We start from the raw sequence: 15,502 nt of genomic DNA, 5'->3' as shown, positions 1-15,502 counted from the left end.
CCCTGGGCCAAATGATTTGACCTGTCAGTTTCTGCTTCTAAAAGATGATGATAATAGTACTGACCTCATAGGCTTGTGAAGGTGAAAGGCAATAGTATGTAAAGCACTTAGCCCAGCACCTGGCAAAATAGAAAGTCAGTCATCTGTATCTGCTACAACTAGTGGTGTGCTTATTTCTATCAGCGTAATTCTCCTGACTTGGCCATGGCTTCACTTCAGCACTTTTCCTGGATGTAGCTTTTCCTTTCAGCATGGAGTTAGAGAACAGCATAAACAGATATTCCTGGCCTTATGCCAGCTCTAGAGTCAGATCTGGATTCAAATCCCTGCTCTGCTTCTTACAGGGTGTGGGACCTTGGGGCAAGTTGTTGAACTCATCTGTTCCTTAGTTCCCTCATTTGGAAAATGCAGGCAGGGATACTGCCTACCCTTAAGGGTTGTTGTGAATAACATAATGAATGTGAGGAACTGAGGCCTGTGCCTCAGGCTTGACATCCAGAAGGCACTCAAATGGTGGCTGTGGTACTGATGATGCAAGTAATAGTTGTAGTAATAGTAAATACTACCACTACCCTCCATGGGATGGAGGGCTGAATGTGTTCAAGCTCCTACAGTTTTTGCCTACCTAACCGAAGGGTTGGGAGAGGCAGCAATTGCTGTTTCTTGGAGCGAGAGCAAGGGAATTGTTGCCAGGCTTCACAGACCATGGCTGGGAATTTAAAACTGAGTTTTGTTTTGTTGTTTTTTTTTTCCCCCGGAGGCGTGACTGAAAATGATTCATTAGGGCATAATTCTCAGCCGAAAAGTTCTATTTATTCTCTGCCAATCCCCTTACACTGAAGAACCTTGGGGTGGGGGAAAACCTAACTCTAAACTGACCCTCTACTTCTAAGGCTCGATTTCAGTTGGTCACCCAACGCCCATGTTGTTCATAGGCTTCATGAGAAGCAGCTGGGTGCAGATACTTAACATCTCTAGTCTTCTTTGCCAAGGTCATCTTTCTTCTCAAATGGATGCCACCTAACTTTTCTTGAGCCCCTCGACAAGTATAAGCTTCATTTGACGGCTAGAATGTAGATGTATAGGGACAATGGGAGTCCTTAGGATTGTGATGTTAGAGTAGGTGGACTTGTAGGGGGACTTTAGAGGTGTTAGCAAATAGAAGTAAAAAACTGAGAAGTCCTGATGGTCCTAAAGATGAACCCATTTACTGAGGGAGGGATATGAGTGGTTTTTTTTTTTTTTTTTTGGACTTCCCTCCATGTTTCTCTTTAGTACTCTGTTGTTAAAAGTCTAATAAGAGAAAGAAAACAGCCAGTCACTGCAAGTGAAGCTAAGCACCGGGTTTCCTGTCCTTCCCAGATGTTGGTCCCTACACCCAAGGGGGTGTAGACTGCACCCCTCCAGGCACCTGCCCTCTGCCTTGGCCTCGTGCTTTCTCTCAGTCTTGCTCTCTTTCCTCTCCCCTTTAAGTAATACTGACCACAGGATCCAAAGGCTTCTTCGCAAGGGTTTTCCAGTAACATCTCTGTGTCCCAGGTCTCCGTTTTTTGTTTTTTTGTTTTTTTTTTGCCCTCGATTCTGAGGTTATAGAAATGAAAAATGGATTTCAATTCTGGACAGAGATTTAGGGGTAGTTTCTGGCATCTAGAAAAACACTTCCTCTGCTCTTCTACCAGATTTCTTCCATTCAGCTCTCATCCTTACCCCTTATCCACAGAGCAGTGCCTCTCTCCTCCTCCTCCATGACCCTGGCCAATTCTGGGCCCCTCTGTATAGGTATAACAACCCAAATGTCTGGGGCAGCCTGAAGGGCTAGATCCCTTGGAGAGCAGAGGTCATGTAATATTGACAGTTGGGGGGTTCCAAGGAATGTTGAGGAGTGGCCATTAACAATGGGACTTCAAGGGATCCCTGGGTGGCGCAGCGGTTTGGCGCCTGCCTTTGGCCCAGGGCGCGATCCTGGAGACCCAGGATCGAATCCCACGTCGGGCTCCCGGTGCATGGAGCCTGCTTCTCCCTCTGCCAGTGTCTCTGCACCTCTCTCTCTCTCTCTCTCTCTGTGACTATCATAAATAAATAAAAATTAAAAAAAAAATTAAAAAAAAAAAACAATGGGACTTCAAGGTCTCGCTTTTTTTTTTCTTTTAATGCCTTTATTGCATTGGGAGAGATTGTATATGCTTAATGTAAAAACTAAGAATTTCCAAAAAAAAACAAAAATCCAAAGAAAGTCACCTAGGCCTTTTACTTCTTGAAATCACATAGTATCTCACCTTTAGAGAAAAACCACTGCTGATGTTTTGGTGATTTCTCTTTGGATTATTCTGTGCATGTATATGCATCACGCTGAACATGCTAGACTCTTATCTACCATTTTTTCTCACAAAAGATCAGGCCGTGAAAAACTTTCCACATCAGTAAATGTAAGTCAGCATTATCTCTTTTCATGTCTGCATAGTATTCTGTTGTATGAATGCACCATAATTTATTTCGCCATACCCCGTTATTAGTCCTTCAGCTTTTTTCCAACTTTTAGCTGTTGTATACACTATTGGGTTTCCACATTTTTAAAGTTCTTCATTCACATACCCACACCCCCCCACCCCCCCACACACACATTGAGAGAGGGAGACAGACACCCAAACTACTCACCATGAAGGTTGTACCAATTAGAAGGTTGTACTTCCACCACTGGAAATCATAACCTTTAAGATAATCTGATAGCCGTGCTAACAAAGATTTTGTGTCAGCCAGTGCCGGAGTGCTGGGGCATCATACTGGGCTACCAGATGGTAGTCCCCAAGCACTCTCCCTGTACTTCATCCGCTGCTTCTAACCACCAACCATAGCATGAGAAAAGAGTTTCAGACTTACAATAGGAATACCCTTTTATAAATTGTGAGAGAAGGGCTGTGTATCTTTTCTGACTAATCACTGGTCCAGCATTACCTTCAAAAAGATCTGGGATGAACACTGGGGGTTATACTATATGTTGGCAAATTGAACACCAATAAAAAATAAATTTATACATAAAAAAAGATAATCATCATCGGTGTTTGGAGCTGGGGGCTGCGAGTCATCACTTTGATCATAGCAAAGCTCAGTAGTGTTCTGAGTTCTGTTTCCCCCAGAACATTCACCTTCCTCCATAGGTTCATCTAAAGCAAATGTTACTGATATATTCTTTTTAGGCCTTACTTTTTTTTTAAGATTTATTTATTTATGATCCCGGGACTCCAGTATTGCGCCCTGGGCCAAAGGCAGGCACTAAACTGCTGAGCCACCCAGGGATCCCCTAGGCCTTATTCTTAAACCTTCTTTCTGGACAGCAAGAAGATGGAGGGGAAAAACAAAAAGTCAGTTGGTGCTTTGACAGTTCAGGCAGGGATTGGTCCCTGGGGACAGTAACATTTAAAGAGCCACTTACCTGTAGAATTGGCTTTAGGGGCCTAGCTTCCATTTAGCATTGTCCTAGGTGCTGCCTTTTTTTTTTTTTTTCTTTTTTTTTTTTTTGGTGCTGTCTTTTTTCTTTGGACATTCCCATCCTGGTAGCAAAGCTGAGGAAGAGAGGAAAGAAGCAGCAATAGTGAAAATAGACACACTTGAGATTCTTTAATTGAATGTAGCTATTACCCCATCCCTGCCATATGCTTTTGGACATTGAAAAGGACAACAGAGCAAGAGGACATTTAGGTCTTTTATTCCTCAAAATCTTAACTCCTGTTTTCTTTTTTTTCCTATTTCTTCTTCTTTTCCATATTTGTGTTTTCGTTCATCTTTCCTTATTATTAGGAGGATCAGAGAACTGTAAGCAGAGAATGTAGGGTAGCTTTAAGACTTTTGGCCACGGAATGTTTTCAGTAAGCTTCTTAAGGGGCTCATGTTCCTTTTCTCCTCTGTGTGGCAAACCAGGCAACAGAAGCCCTGTTTTGGAGAAGCTCTAATACTGATAGGTTGGCTTTGCCTTTATACAATTCACCTCACTAACAGGGCCACTCAAGTTGTGCTGAGGGGAGAGTATAGTTAACAATGTTGGAATGTTCGTGGTCATCGCCTTAGCCTCATTTGGACCAACTGATCTTGAGACACTTGCTCAGCACTGCGCAAAATCGATATGCCACCCAGACCTCCCTGCATATGCTGAAGATTGACTCCTGCATCTCTTCTTATCAGCACACCTAACAGAGGCAGCTCAGTACCTGTCTGATGAGCATCTTTCCCCAGAGCCTCTGGTGCCCTTGGAGGTTGGAATGCTTGAGGTGAGTGGCTGTTGGCAAGTACACAGCTCTTCATATTTATCCTCAATGGCGGCTAATAGCCAGCGCAGCCCTTCAATTATGGGCTGATGGTTCCTTCTTCTTTTTTTTTTTTTATGGTTCCTTCTTTGGAGGTTTTTGATGGCTGAACAGGGTTCCTATGACAAAAAGGACAAAAATAGCTTCTTTTTTTTTAAAGATTTTACCTATTTATTCATAAGAGAGAGAGAGAGAGAGAGAGAGAGGCAGAGACACGGGCAGAGGGAGAAGCAGGCTCCATGCAGGGAGCCCGACATGGGACTTGATCCCGGGTCTCCAGGATCACACCCTGGACCGAAGGCAGCGCTAAGCCACTGAGCCACCCGGGCTGCCCAGAAGAATAGCTTCTAACCCAAGGGTCTGGGACCCCTGAGTCCCAAAGTCCCAATTATTCTCAGCCAAGAGCAGAGGTACACTTAAACTCTGCTATGCCCAGAGAGGCTCTAAGACTTCCTAGGAGACACTCAGCACTCATTCCTGAGAAGGTACATGAAAGACAGAAGTTAAGGTCCTTTAATAAAGTGATTGTGGTGTAATGTCCTGGATGTGTGACCTTGGGCAAGTCACCCATAGTCTCTGAGCCATAGCTTTCTTATCCATAAAATGAAGATATGAGACTTCTAACTGTACAGAGCTATTTTGAAGGCCTAATAAGAAAGAAGATGTGAAAGTGTTATAAAAATGTTTTATTTATTGTCAGTGTTGAGTCAGAAATCATCACTGTAGATGTTGCCATGGGGGAGAGGCTTTGCCTGAGACTCAGCAGATGGGGCTGATTATGGAATAGGCCAAGGGATGCATCAGCTGAGCTCGAGAGGGTGAGGGTGAGGCAGGGAAGGAAGGGGGGTTGATACTTACCACTTGGCACAGGGACTTGTTCTCATTCACTAGCCTTTTTAGGAGTAGATACTCAATAGTATCACAAGGTAGGAGGGCGTCCTTCTTGTTTGTTTGCCAGGCTAGAGCAAGGCATTGGAGAGAGGGAGGGAAGAGAAGAGGAAGAGTGTAACAGAAATAGAGACCAAGGGTAAGCAAAGAAGGGAAAGAGGAGAAGAACCAATTCTAGTACAACTACTACATATCCAGGAACTAGCTTTAAAAACATAAGCAATGGGATGAGGCAGAGATTCTTCTGGCTAACTCTCAGTGGAGGAAAGAAGAGCACAGATAAATTGAATTCAAGATAATCCCAAGGCCTTGTTTCTCATTTCCTCTACACTATGCCACCAAACCTGAATTAGAATTGCTAACCGAGGGTTTAGCTAAGCCTGGGTGGCTCAGTTGGTTAAGCATCTGCCTTCAGTCTTGGGTCCTGATCCCAGGACCTGATCCCAGTCCAAGCCCTGTGTGTTGGGCTTCCTGCTCAGTGGCAAGTCTGCTTCTCCTTCTGCTCCCCCTGCTTGTGCTCTCTCTCTCTCTCTCTCTGTTAAATAAATAAATAAACTATCTTTTTTAAAAAAAGAAAGAATTGCTAACCAGGATATGAACAGATTTGAAGGTTTTACACATTCTCTGAACCTCTCTGTTCATGCACGAGTTGGATGTACTAATGAAGAATGAAAAAAAGCAAAAAGGGAGTGGGGGAAGGGTGAGGGTTGATGGGCCTCCAGAACTATCACCAGAACTATTACCCTGGAATGAATGCTAGTTACATAACTCTGGGGTAGTTGGCCAAAGGAGGAGTCCATTAACATCAATTATACAAAATAGGGGTTGTTTTCTGCCACTTTTTCAGGATCAGAGACTGAAGGCAGAAAAGAAGGAAATTCAGGAAGGCAGTTTTCAGGAAGAGTTGAGGGAAGGGGGTTAAAGATCCAGATATTACTCTCCATTTCCCTTTGATGCTTGCCTTCAGAAATCCCTTTCTTATGTATGTATGTATGTATGTATGTATTCATGCGAGACACAGAGAGAGAGGCAGTGTCATAGGCAGAGGGAGAAGAAGGCTCCCTGTGGGGACCTTGATACGGGACTTGATCCCAGGACCCCAAAGGCAGACGCTCAACCACTGAGCCACCCAGGTGCTCCCAGAATTACCTTCCTACAGTTAGGTAACATATTCTCCCATGACAGTATGTGGTAGAAAGTGGCTTTTGAAAACTTCCCCCAGAGGACTGGCCCCCTTTCCCTCACTGAGCTGAAGGGAAGAGGAGGTCAAGCAGGGTGTGACAAAGGGACCACCCTTCCTCTGCCTACTTCTCAGGGTACATGGGAAGGGGAAATTGGGCACAAAAGCAGAGTCTGACAATAGGATAGGTTTCCCCACCACCCTTGTATCAGAAGTAGATGTGTCAAGATGATCTTCACTTCCTGCATGCATCCTAAGTCACTGGAATCCAGGACAAAAATAAGTCCGTGTGCCTGCGCCTAGTAGTTTGGCCAGATTTTTCAGCCCTTCATGTCTCCGTTCAGGTTATAGATGGAAACTTCATACTCATCCAGCAGGAGTTTAGTCAATTCAGATTTCATACAATTGTCCATCCTACTGGGAAGTACTACACAGAGAAGAAAGGAGAAGCAACCACAAAGCAGAGAAATAGAGTTAGACATCATAATTTGTTAAACAGAGGATCCCGGGGTGGCTCAGCAGTTTAGCGCCTGCCTTCGGCCCCAGGGCCTGATCCTGGAGACCTGGGATGGAGTCCCTCATTGGGCTCCCTGCATGGAGCCTGCTTCTCTCTCTGCCTGTGTCTCTGCCTCTCTCTCTCTCTCTCTCTCTCTCTCTGTCTTTCATGAATGAATAAATAAATAAAATCTTTTAAAAAGAAAAAGAATTTGTTAAACAATAACTTTAGATTAAACAATAGTTAGATGTAAGAATTTGTTAAACAATTTGTTTAACATTTCAAGGCTTGACCAGAGCTTGCCCTGAGGATACCAAATGAGGCATCTTGCCATCATGCTCATAGTCACAGATTCATCTTCCTAAACCAGCACTTTGTCATGCTACCTTTTCCTGGCTCAGTAACCTTCAGTGAGTGCCCACTGCTCCCAGGATAGAATACTGATGCCTTTGCCTTCTAACCTGCCAGACCTGACTGGTGTCTACAGTGCTTCTGGTACACACCCAGTTTCTTCCTCCCTCTGCTCCTTGGCTCATGGTCCTCCCACTCCACAAGAATGCCATGCTCTGTCTTGCCCTAGGCCTTCACAAGATGCTATTCCCACTGCTTAGGACACTCTTCCACCACTCTTTGGTGGAAACTTTTGGCTTTTAAAAAATAGATCAATTTAGATCTTGTTTCCACTAGAAAGCTTACCACTCACAGCACATATAAGTGCTATGAAATCTATGATTTTGTTATCTGAACTAGAAACTACAACAGGACAGGAACCCTTTCAGTTTTATTCACCATAATATTCATGATGCTGAGCACAGAAAGTGGTACATAGCTGGCACAACAGATGAATATTTGTTGAATGAATTCTGATGAATGAATGAATGAATGAACAAGAGGCCCTTCTCTCCCACCCATTCTTCAAGGCCCAGCTCAAATAGCAGTTTCTTTAGGAAGCCTGTCTGACCTGTCCGGTTCTCATTTCTCTCTTTTTGAGCACATGGTTATTGAACTGGTTCTTAACCTCATTTTGTGCGTGTCCTGTCTTTCCAACTAAAATATAAGTTGTCAGGGAGGGGCTCTGCATTACCTTACATATAGTAGGTGTTCAAAAAATGTTTGTGGTACATATTATTGTAGACGAAAATATGAAGTCCTCTTCCTCATATCTCCAAGAAACCATTAGAAACTCAGATATATTTACTGTTTCAAGGCTATGGCCAGAGCATAGAATCCCATAGGGCATTCCATACCTCTTTCAGCTCCCATAGAAATGCAGTTCAAAATGACAGGTTTTTTTTTAAATTTTTATTTATTTATGATAGTCACACACACAGAGAGAGAGAGAGAGAGGGGGGCAGAGACATAGGCAGAGGGAGAAGCAGGCTCCATGCACCGGGAGCCTGACGTGGGATTCGATCCCGGGTCTCCAGGATCGCATCCTAGGCCAAAGGCAGGTGCTAAACTGCTGCGCCACCCAGGGATCCCCAAAATGACAGTCTTACACACATTTTAGTCTTTTGAACTAATAGTCCTGGCCTGGGTCTCTCCTCATATAAGGAGTAAAATGATTTTATAGATTCTCTACACTCATACCTGGGAGTTTTAACACCAGAATCAGTAGCTTCTTATTTATATATAGTCTTAGATCTACCTATGACATTTTCCATGGGATTGCCAGAATGAGTCATTTAGCTGAGAAGTTAGTAAGAAACTTGAAAGCTTTACATGTATGTATGTGTGTGTATATATGCATATGTGTGTATCTTATTACACTCTAATGTGATCTTATAACTTGTGTTTTCATGTTACTCAGTGATCTTAATTATAGTTTTCAGATTGCATAGTTTTCAGTCACAACTTTGGTATGATATTTGCTATGTCTATTAGACGACTTAAAAATAGTGAGTGGAATAGGTTGAAACTCTAAAGGTAATTTTTAAATCTTGTTTCCTGCATCCAGGCAAGCTTTATATCATCTTTTCCCTGTCAGAGCAAAACATTTTCCCTAGTTTTTTTGTTCTTTCTACTTGAAACCTTAGCAGTTCTTTCAATAGTGCAATCTAATGTTGGTGAACCATAGAAGCCATGAGAAGTTGTTTCCTGATTATTTACATTTCTTTTATTTCTGCTATTAATTTATAAACTCCCTGAGGACAGGTACTGAGTCCAATTTATCTCTCTATCCCTAGCAGAGTGTTTCATAAAGCACAGTCTGGGGACTCTCTGCTTCAGAGGTACAAGGAGGTGATTGTTAAGTTCTACTTTATACCAAGTGAATAAGAACCTCTAAGTTTGGGACCCAAGCATTCATATGTTTAACAAACCCCTATAATTAAGAAAATCCCCAGTTAATTTTCCTGCACTTTAAAGCTTGAGACCATTGCCTTAGAGAGCAGTGAAACTCAAGCCTATTGTGTCTCAGCATCATCTGGTGCACTTGATAAGATTTTGAATCTGTGGGGCACCCAGACCATAGTATCTGAACCTCCAGGCACCTGCGTCAGTAGGCATGAAATCTCCTCAGCTGATTCTGAGTTTTGGCTCTCAGTATTCATGATGCTCCTGGATCATTGTGGAGCATGTAAAACCTATGATGCTAGGCCTCATTCTTTGAAGGTTTGATGCCATACATCTGGGGTGGGACTTAAGCATTTTTTTAAAGCTCTCCAGGTAACTGAAATGTATAGCCAGATTTGAGAAGCACTGCTCTAAATGCCCTGCTTGTGTTCATGCTTGGGTTTCTTGCCCCCATGTGACCATGCCAGACAAAACAGAGTGAATGGTGTCATTGATAATAATGGTTTATTTTAAATGTCCCAAAATATTTTATAGTTGGCATCTTCAAATGTTCACACAAGTTATAACTTGTAGATTGGAATTTCCTTCCTAGGCTATTATCTGTTCTTGGTAATCATAAACATTTGCAAGAGCAGGGGAGGCAAGCTATTGCATTTTGGGTACAGAGCAACCTACTAGATTGATTCTGGTTGTCCTGCATGGATAAAGATGGCCTGAGACATTCTTTAGAAAGTGACATCAAGGGTGCCTGGGTAGCTAAGTCAGATAAGTAATTGCCTTCGGCTCAGGTCATGATCCCAGGGTCTTGGGATCAAGTCCCACATCTCACTGCCTGCTCAGCAGGGAGTCGGATTCTCCCTCTGCCCTTCCCCCTGCTCATGATCTCTCTCTCTCTCTCTCTCTAAGTAAATAAATTAATTTTTTAAAAAAAAGAATGTGATATCAGTGGCACTTTGCTTCTTGACCATTAAAAACTGGAATATTACTCAGCCATTAGAAACGACAAATACCCACCATTTGCTTCAACGTGGATGGAACTGGAGGGTATTATGCTGAGTGAAATGAGTCAATCAGAGAAGGACAAACATTATATGTTCTCATTCATTTGGGGAATATAAATAATAGTGAAAGGGAATAGAAGGGAAGGGAGAAGAAATGGGTAGGAAATATCAGAAAGGGAGACAGAACATAAAGACTCCTAACTTTGGGAAACGAACTAGGGGTGGTGGAAGGGGAGGAGGGGGGCGGTGAATGGGTGATGGGCACTGAGCGGGGCACTTGGCGGGATGAGCACTGGGTGTTATTCTGTATGTTGGCAAATTGAACACCAATAAAAAATAAATTTATTATTAAAAAATAAAAATAATAAAAGTGAAAAGCTAAAAAAAACAAAAACTATTCTTTGAATAAAGTCACAATTATAAACCTATTGGTTTATGGATCAGCTCCAAGTTAGTCACCAAGCACAAGGCAAGTTATACAGTAACACATTAAATAGAGTACAGGTTCTTTCCTCTAGGAATTAGAATGAAAAGCAGGCATTGTTTTCACAGACAGAATAGCACATGGCTAATTGCAAATGAATGCTTCCCAAAGCTGGCTGGCCATCAGAAACACCTGGGGAGTTTTTAAAAGCTAGATTCCCAGGCCCCACCAGAGTGGATGAGAATCTAGGGGAGGGGCTGAGTTGGGGCTCTAATAATTATCCTCACTTTTATCAGTAATCTTGTGATTTATCTCAGCTCCTTGATTTTTCCTGCTCCTCCTTACCTTTTTACCGTTTCTGCCTATCAGAGAACTGAGAGAGGCAGGGAGTCAAGTTTGCTGCCTATAAAGGGAAAGGACAGGGGATGGAGCACTTGTAAAACGGTAGTATGTTGTCAGAGGAGAATGGGGAAGAACCTTCATCCCACAAATATTTATTGAGTACCTGCCTGAGGGTACTAGAAGTACAGAGACTAAAGATACAGAGCTGAAAAGATCTATTACTTCTCAAGGGGCTCACAGTCTAGGGGATGGACTTGCTATTGTACAGTGAGTGATGTTGTGATAAGTGCAAGGTAGAGGGAGGCAGAGAATTGACTGGGAGCTGACGAAGGAGGTTCTGGGCATTAGGGGTGGCCCGGGTAGAGCTGGGGTCAAGCTTAGGCTTGTGTCTCAGGGCGTTTGATTAAGCAATTAGGTAATGAAGTGGATGAAATGCTAGGCAGTGAGATAGCATGTACAGAGTGTGGGCATGTGAACCAGAATGTATGATCACAGAGAAATGGCAAATAATTAGTTTTGGCTTTAATCAGGGGGCATATGCAGAGAGCATGGGCAAAGGAAGCTGGAGGCGAAGTCAAGGACCAAATTGTAGAGGACCTTGTATGCTGCTAAGGAATTTAAATTTTGTTTTGATGATAATGAGGAGCCTTTGGTGTTGAGCAGGGAAGCTCCATGATCAGATTTTTGGATTAGATCCTTCAGACAACTGTGTGGATTGAATACAGGATGGGGTGTGTGGGGCGGGGGGTGGACAACTAGAGATCCCAAGATCAGCCAGCAGGCAGTCACTGTAGTTCAAGGAAATTGATACAGGTTTCAGGTAAACAACTAGCCTAGGAGTCAGGTTAGCCCTTTCCTGTACTTTTCTTTTCTTTTCTTTTTTCTAAATAAAAGCAATCCCCCAGCATTTATTGTCCTCTGGTAATAACATAAAAGTAATCAAAACAATACAAACAAGGGTTTTAGAACTATATTCCCAAACAAAGGACATCTAAAAAAACAAACCACATAGCCTTCTCAAGAACTTCTCACTTCTAGTTGGAGACACTTTGGAGCAGGGTAATATTATCTCCTTTTAGCATGATTCGACCCAGTTGTTTTTTTGACTTTGTTTTAGAATGAATCTCTTCGGTATCATCTAATTCAAGGTTCATGTACTCATCAAAACCAATGACACAGCCCTCTATCCGCATGTTTACTTGCTCATAAAGCCACACCTGAGTCCGAGATCTATTTTGCAAGTATCTGAAGATGAGGTTGATGGGCGAACCATCACCTTCTGCACTTTTTGGCCCTGACCACAGTATGCCATGGTGGAAGCTGACATGGACCACGCTTCCTGTACTTTTCTGAGGCCCTAGGTTATGTAAAGCTCAGCCACATTATCATACCCCTTCTTTTATTTTATAAATGTCAATGGCATCGTATGCTGGGCTCCCCGATTGGCTGGCCAGCAGTCAAATGGGTTTTCACAACTAGAATAGTAGCTCCCTGAGATTCTGCGTGACTATTGCTTGAAATGTCAAGGTATTAAACTGGAGATCTGGTATTAGGCTTGCATGTCTCTGAACTGACAACATTTCTCAAGCTCCAACCCTCTATATTAACTGTCACAAAGAGTTTCATGTTATTAAACTTCTTCATTATCCCATACTTGTCTCTCTTATCTAGACCAAATTCCACTTTGAGTTCTGAAACCAGACACTGTTCAAACATGCTATCCTTTATAATTGACTGCAGTACTTTACATAGTTTGAGCTTATTCATACTGACACTATGAGAGGACCTTCAATTGGGATAACTTGTAAAGGGAGAGGTGACAACCATTACATAAACAGGCTGCTAATGCCCAAGGAGGTGTGTGTGTGTGTGTGTGTGTGTGTGTGTGTGTGTGTGTGTTAGGAAATGTTTATCCTCAAAAGAGGGAACCTGCAGGCCATGAAGTAGGCTAGGAAGGAATGATTATTTCATTGGTCCCTGGGGCCCATAGGAGACCTAGCCCTAATGTTCTTAATAATCCCTTACATCTTTGGAAAGCCTCCACAAGAACTGTTTTGCCTGAGTTGTCCAATCCAATGATGATGATGGTCACATTCCTGGAAATAGAAAAGAAAAATGAGCTGAAGCCTTAAAAAGCACTGCTAGTTCTGAGGATAAAGAATTCTACTCTTTGTTCATGTTGAGGCTCTGCATGCAGTAGTCCCAATGCATATACCATAAAAAGCATAGCCAAGGTGGTAGAAAGCGGTATGGGAACCCCCTCCTAAAGCCTGCAAGAATGCATTTTTTCCCCTCATTTACTTGCCTTGGAGAATTGGCCCTCCTCTCCCAACCTCGCCTCCAATCTTGGCAGATATTGCTTAATCACTTTCCCTCACAATGTAGATCATGAAGATTCCTCCTTTCAAGGACTTTGGGTGGATACATCAGAGGAAATGGTGGAATAGGTCTAGGGAAATAACTGCAATATTACCTTCGTGTCTCTTCAGTTGTCTTTACCCGAGACCAGCTGGAAGTCAGCAGCTGGAACATTTTTCAGCTTGGTTCTTTAATATTAGGGGAAACAGATACATGAAAACTCAGCCCCATTGTTAACACTGAACCTAAGTCACCTTAGGACTACACAGGTGGTGATAAACAAGGTCTGAAGTCAGAAGTCCATAACTTCATTGTATCCAATCTTGTCTATAAATATTACAGATGGAAAGACTGGTTATTCTTAACCCCACTGGAAGGTACCTGCAAAGTAGGGGGATTTCTTATTAAAGCAACCCACCATGGGCATAACATCAGGTGTGGCCTGTCCCTTCAGCCATAGCTCATCCCATCATAGGAATATCTTCATTCACTCCTGGGTGTGAGTGGGGTGTGCAGCAATGCCTTGGAGAAGAACCAGATTAGATTTCAAGAAGAACCTATTGGGGGACCTATTGTAAGTAACAGCTGTCCATTAGGCTTGGTTCTCATTGCTTCTGCTTCAAAAATGTGAGAATTGGTGACCCAATGGCTTAGATTTTCATACAATTTCTAGAGCTGTAAGGGACCTTAGAGATCACCCAGTCTAATAGAGTTCAAACATCAATCCAGGTGCCCCACTCTCAAAGACTGTAGGGAGCTGCATAAGCTCCCTGGGTGATTTCAAAGTGTGGCTGTGTTTGGAAGTGATCACCTAAGTAAAAAGGGCAATTTAGACAACCACTTCAAGGTTTATCCATGTTGGAGCATATATTTGTATTTTGTTCCTTTTTCTGGTTGGATAATATTCCATTGTGTGGATATACCAACATTTGTTTATCCATTCATCAGTTGATGGACACTTCGATTGTTTCTACTTTTTGGTTCATATGAATAATGCTGTTATAAACATTTGCATCCAAGTTTCTAGACATGTGTTTTCAGTTTTCTTGGATATATACCTAGGAGTGTAATTGCTGGGTCACATGATAACTATGTTTAACCTTTTGAGGAAGTGCCAGATTGTTTTCCATAGTGGCTACAACATTTTACACTCCTACCAGCAGTACGGGAGGGTTCTTCCAATTTCTCCGCATCCTCACCAACACTTGTTGTCTTTTTGTTTATAGCTGTCCTAGTGGTTGGGAAGTGGTATCTAATTGTGGTTTTAATTTACATTTTCCTAATGACTAATTCTATTGGAGCCTGGAGCTGGGGGAAGTTCTGATTGGGTTAGCAAAGTACTGCAGCTGATACTTCAGATGGACTTTGCCTAGCTACCTAATGAACACAGTGCATGTCCAGCTTATCAAATAGAGACAGTTCATAGCATTACTTAGAGTTCAGTTTATTCCCTAGGAAAATCATTTGGCTCTCCATGAGGACCTCCTGGAGAATGGCTATGACTTTTGTTCAATGAAAGGGAAAACTTACATATGGACAGTGATCAAATCCAGCCTTATTCCTGCTTTGCTCCTGAAGCTGATAAGACCTGGAGCCTGAAACACCAGAGCCCAATTGTCTGGGTTTTATGATAGCCATCTCCCTTTGAGATGAGGCCAGTAACAGCTTCATGTCCATTTCCTGATAATTGGCAGAGCTTCCTAGCTTGATATCAGGCTCTCTGTATTTGTTAGTGCCACCAAGAAGAATCAAACTGACATCACACAAGTTTTTCCTCAAGAACTCACTCTAAAGATGGATAAATAGGTTAACTGAGGAGGAAAACAATTTGACTAGGGGTTACTGGTCCCTTCTTTCGTATCCAGTGTCTCTCATAGGTATCCTGGTATGAAATCACCTAAATTAGACCTTCAGATCTCTTTTCTATAAAATGGAGATAATGATATATTTTGCTTACCTTGAGGTGGTTAATCATTTATCTGATTGGAAGTTGGTTCTTTTTGGATGAAAGACATAAGATGTGTAGAGTAATAGGAAGGTGTATTGAGCTTTCTAGCCTTCTTGCCAGATTAGTACAGATCAGTTGCCTACTTGTGAAGGGTATGGTAGTGGCCTAACAATGGCTTCAAGGTTCTGCCATATTTATGGCAACTACTGCCTGGTTCATAGCAACCAAACCCACATCTTCCTACCTTGTATCATTACAACTAATTATTAAAT

The 15,502-nt window shown here is 42.5% G+C and overlaps 1 protein-coding gene and 1 pseudogene across 1 annotated transcript; both read right to left on the bottom strand.

Moving 5' to 3' along the window:
- Positions 1-901: 901 nt before the first annotated feature.
- Positions 902-13,456, bottom strand: ARL13A (ADP ribosylation factor like GTPase 13A). Its single transcript, XM_038588814.1, is given in 8 exon segments — positions 902-1,066; positions 3,431-3,485; positions 4,203-4,417; positions 5,157-5,257; positions 6,495-6,581; positions 6,584-6,793; positions 12,950-13,020; positions 13,398-13,456. Coding segments are annotated over 8 exon segments (963 nt in total).
- Positions 11,959-12,236, bottom strand: LOC119868473 (annotated as a pseudogene).
- Positions 13,457-15,502: the final 2,046 nt, after the last annotated feature.

This window comes from Canis lupus, chromosome X (assembly GCF_011100685.1).
Source record: "Canis lupus familiaris isolate Mischka breed German Shepherd chromosome X, alternate assembly UU_Cfam_GSD_1.0, whole genome shotgun sequence".
NCBI lineage: Eukaryota > Metazoa > Chordata > Mammalia > Carnivora > Canidae > Canis > Canis lupus.
The sequence above is the reverse complement of the archived record's forward strand: the minus strand, read 5'-3'. Positions and strand labels throughout refer to the sequence as shown.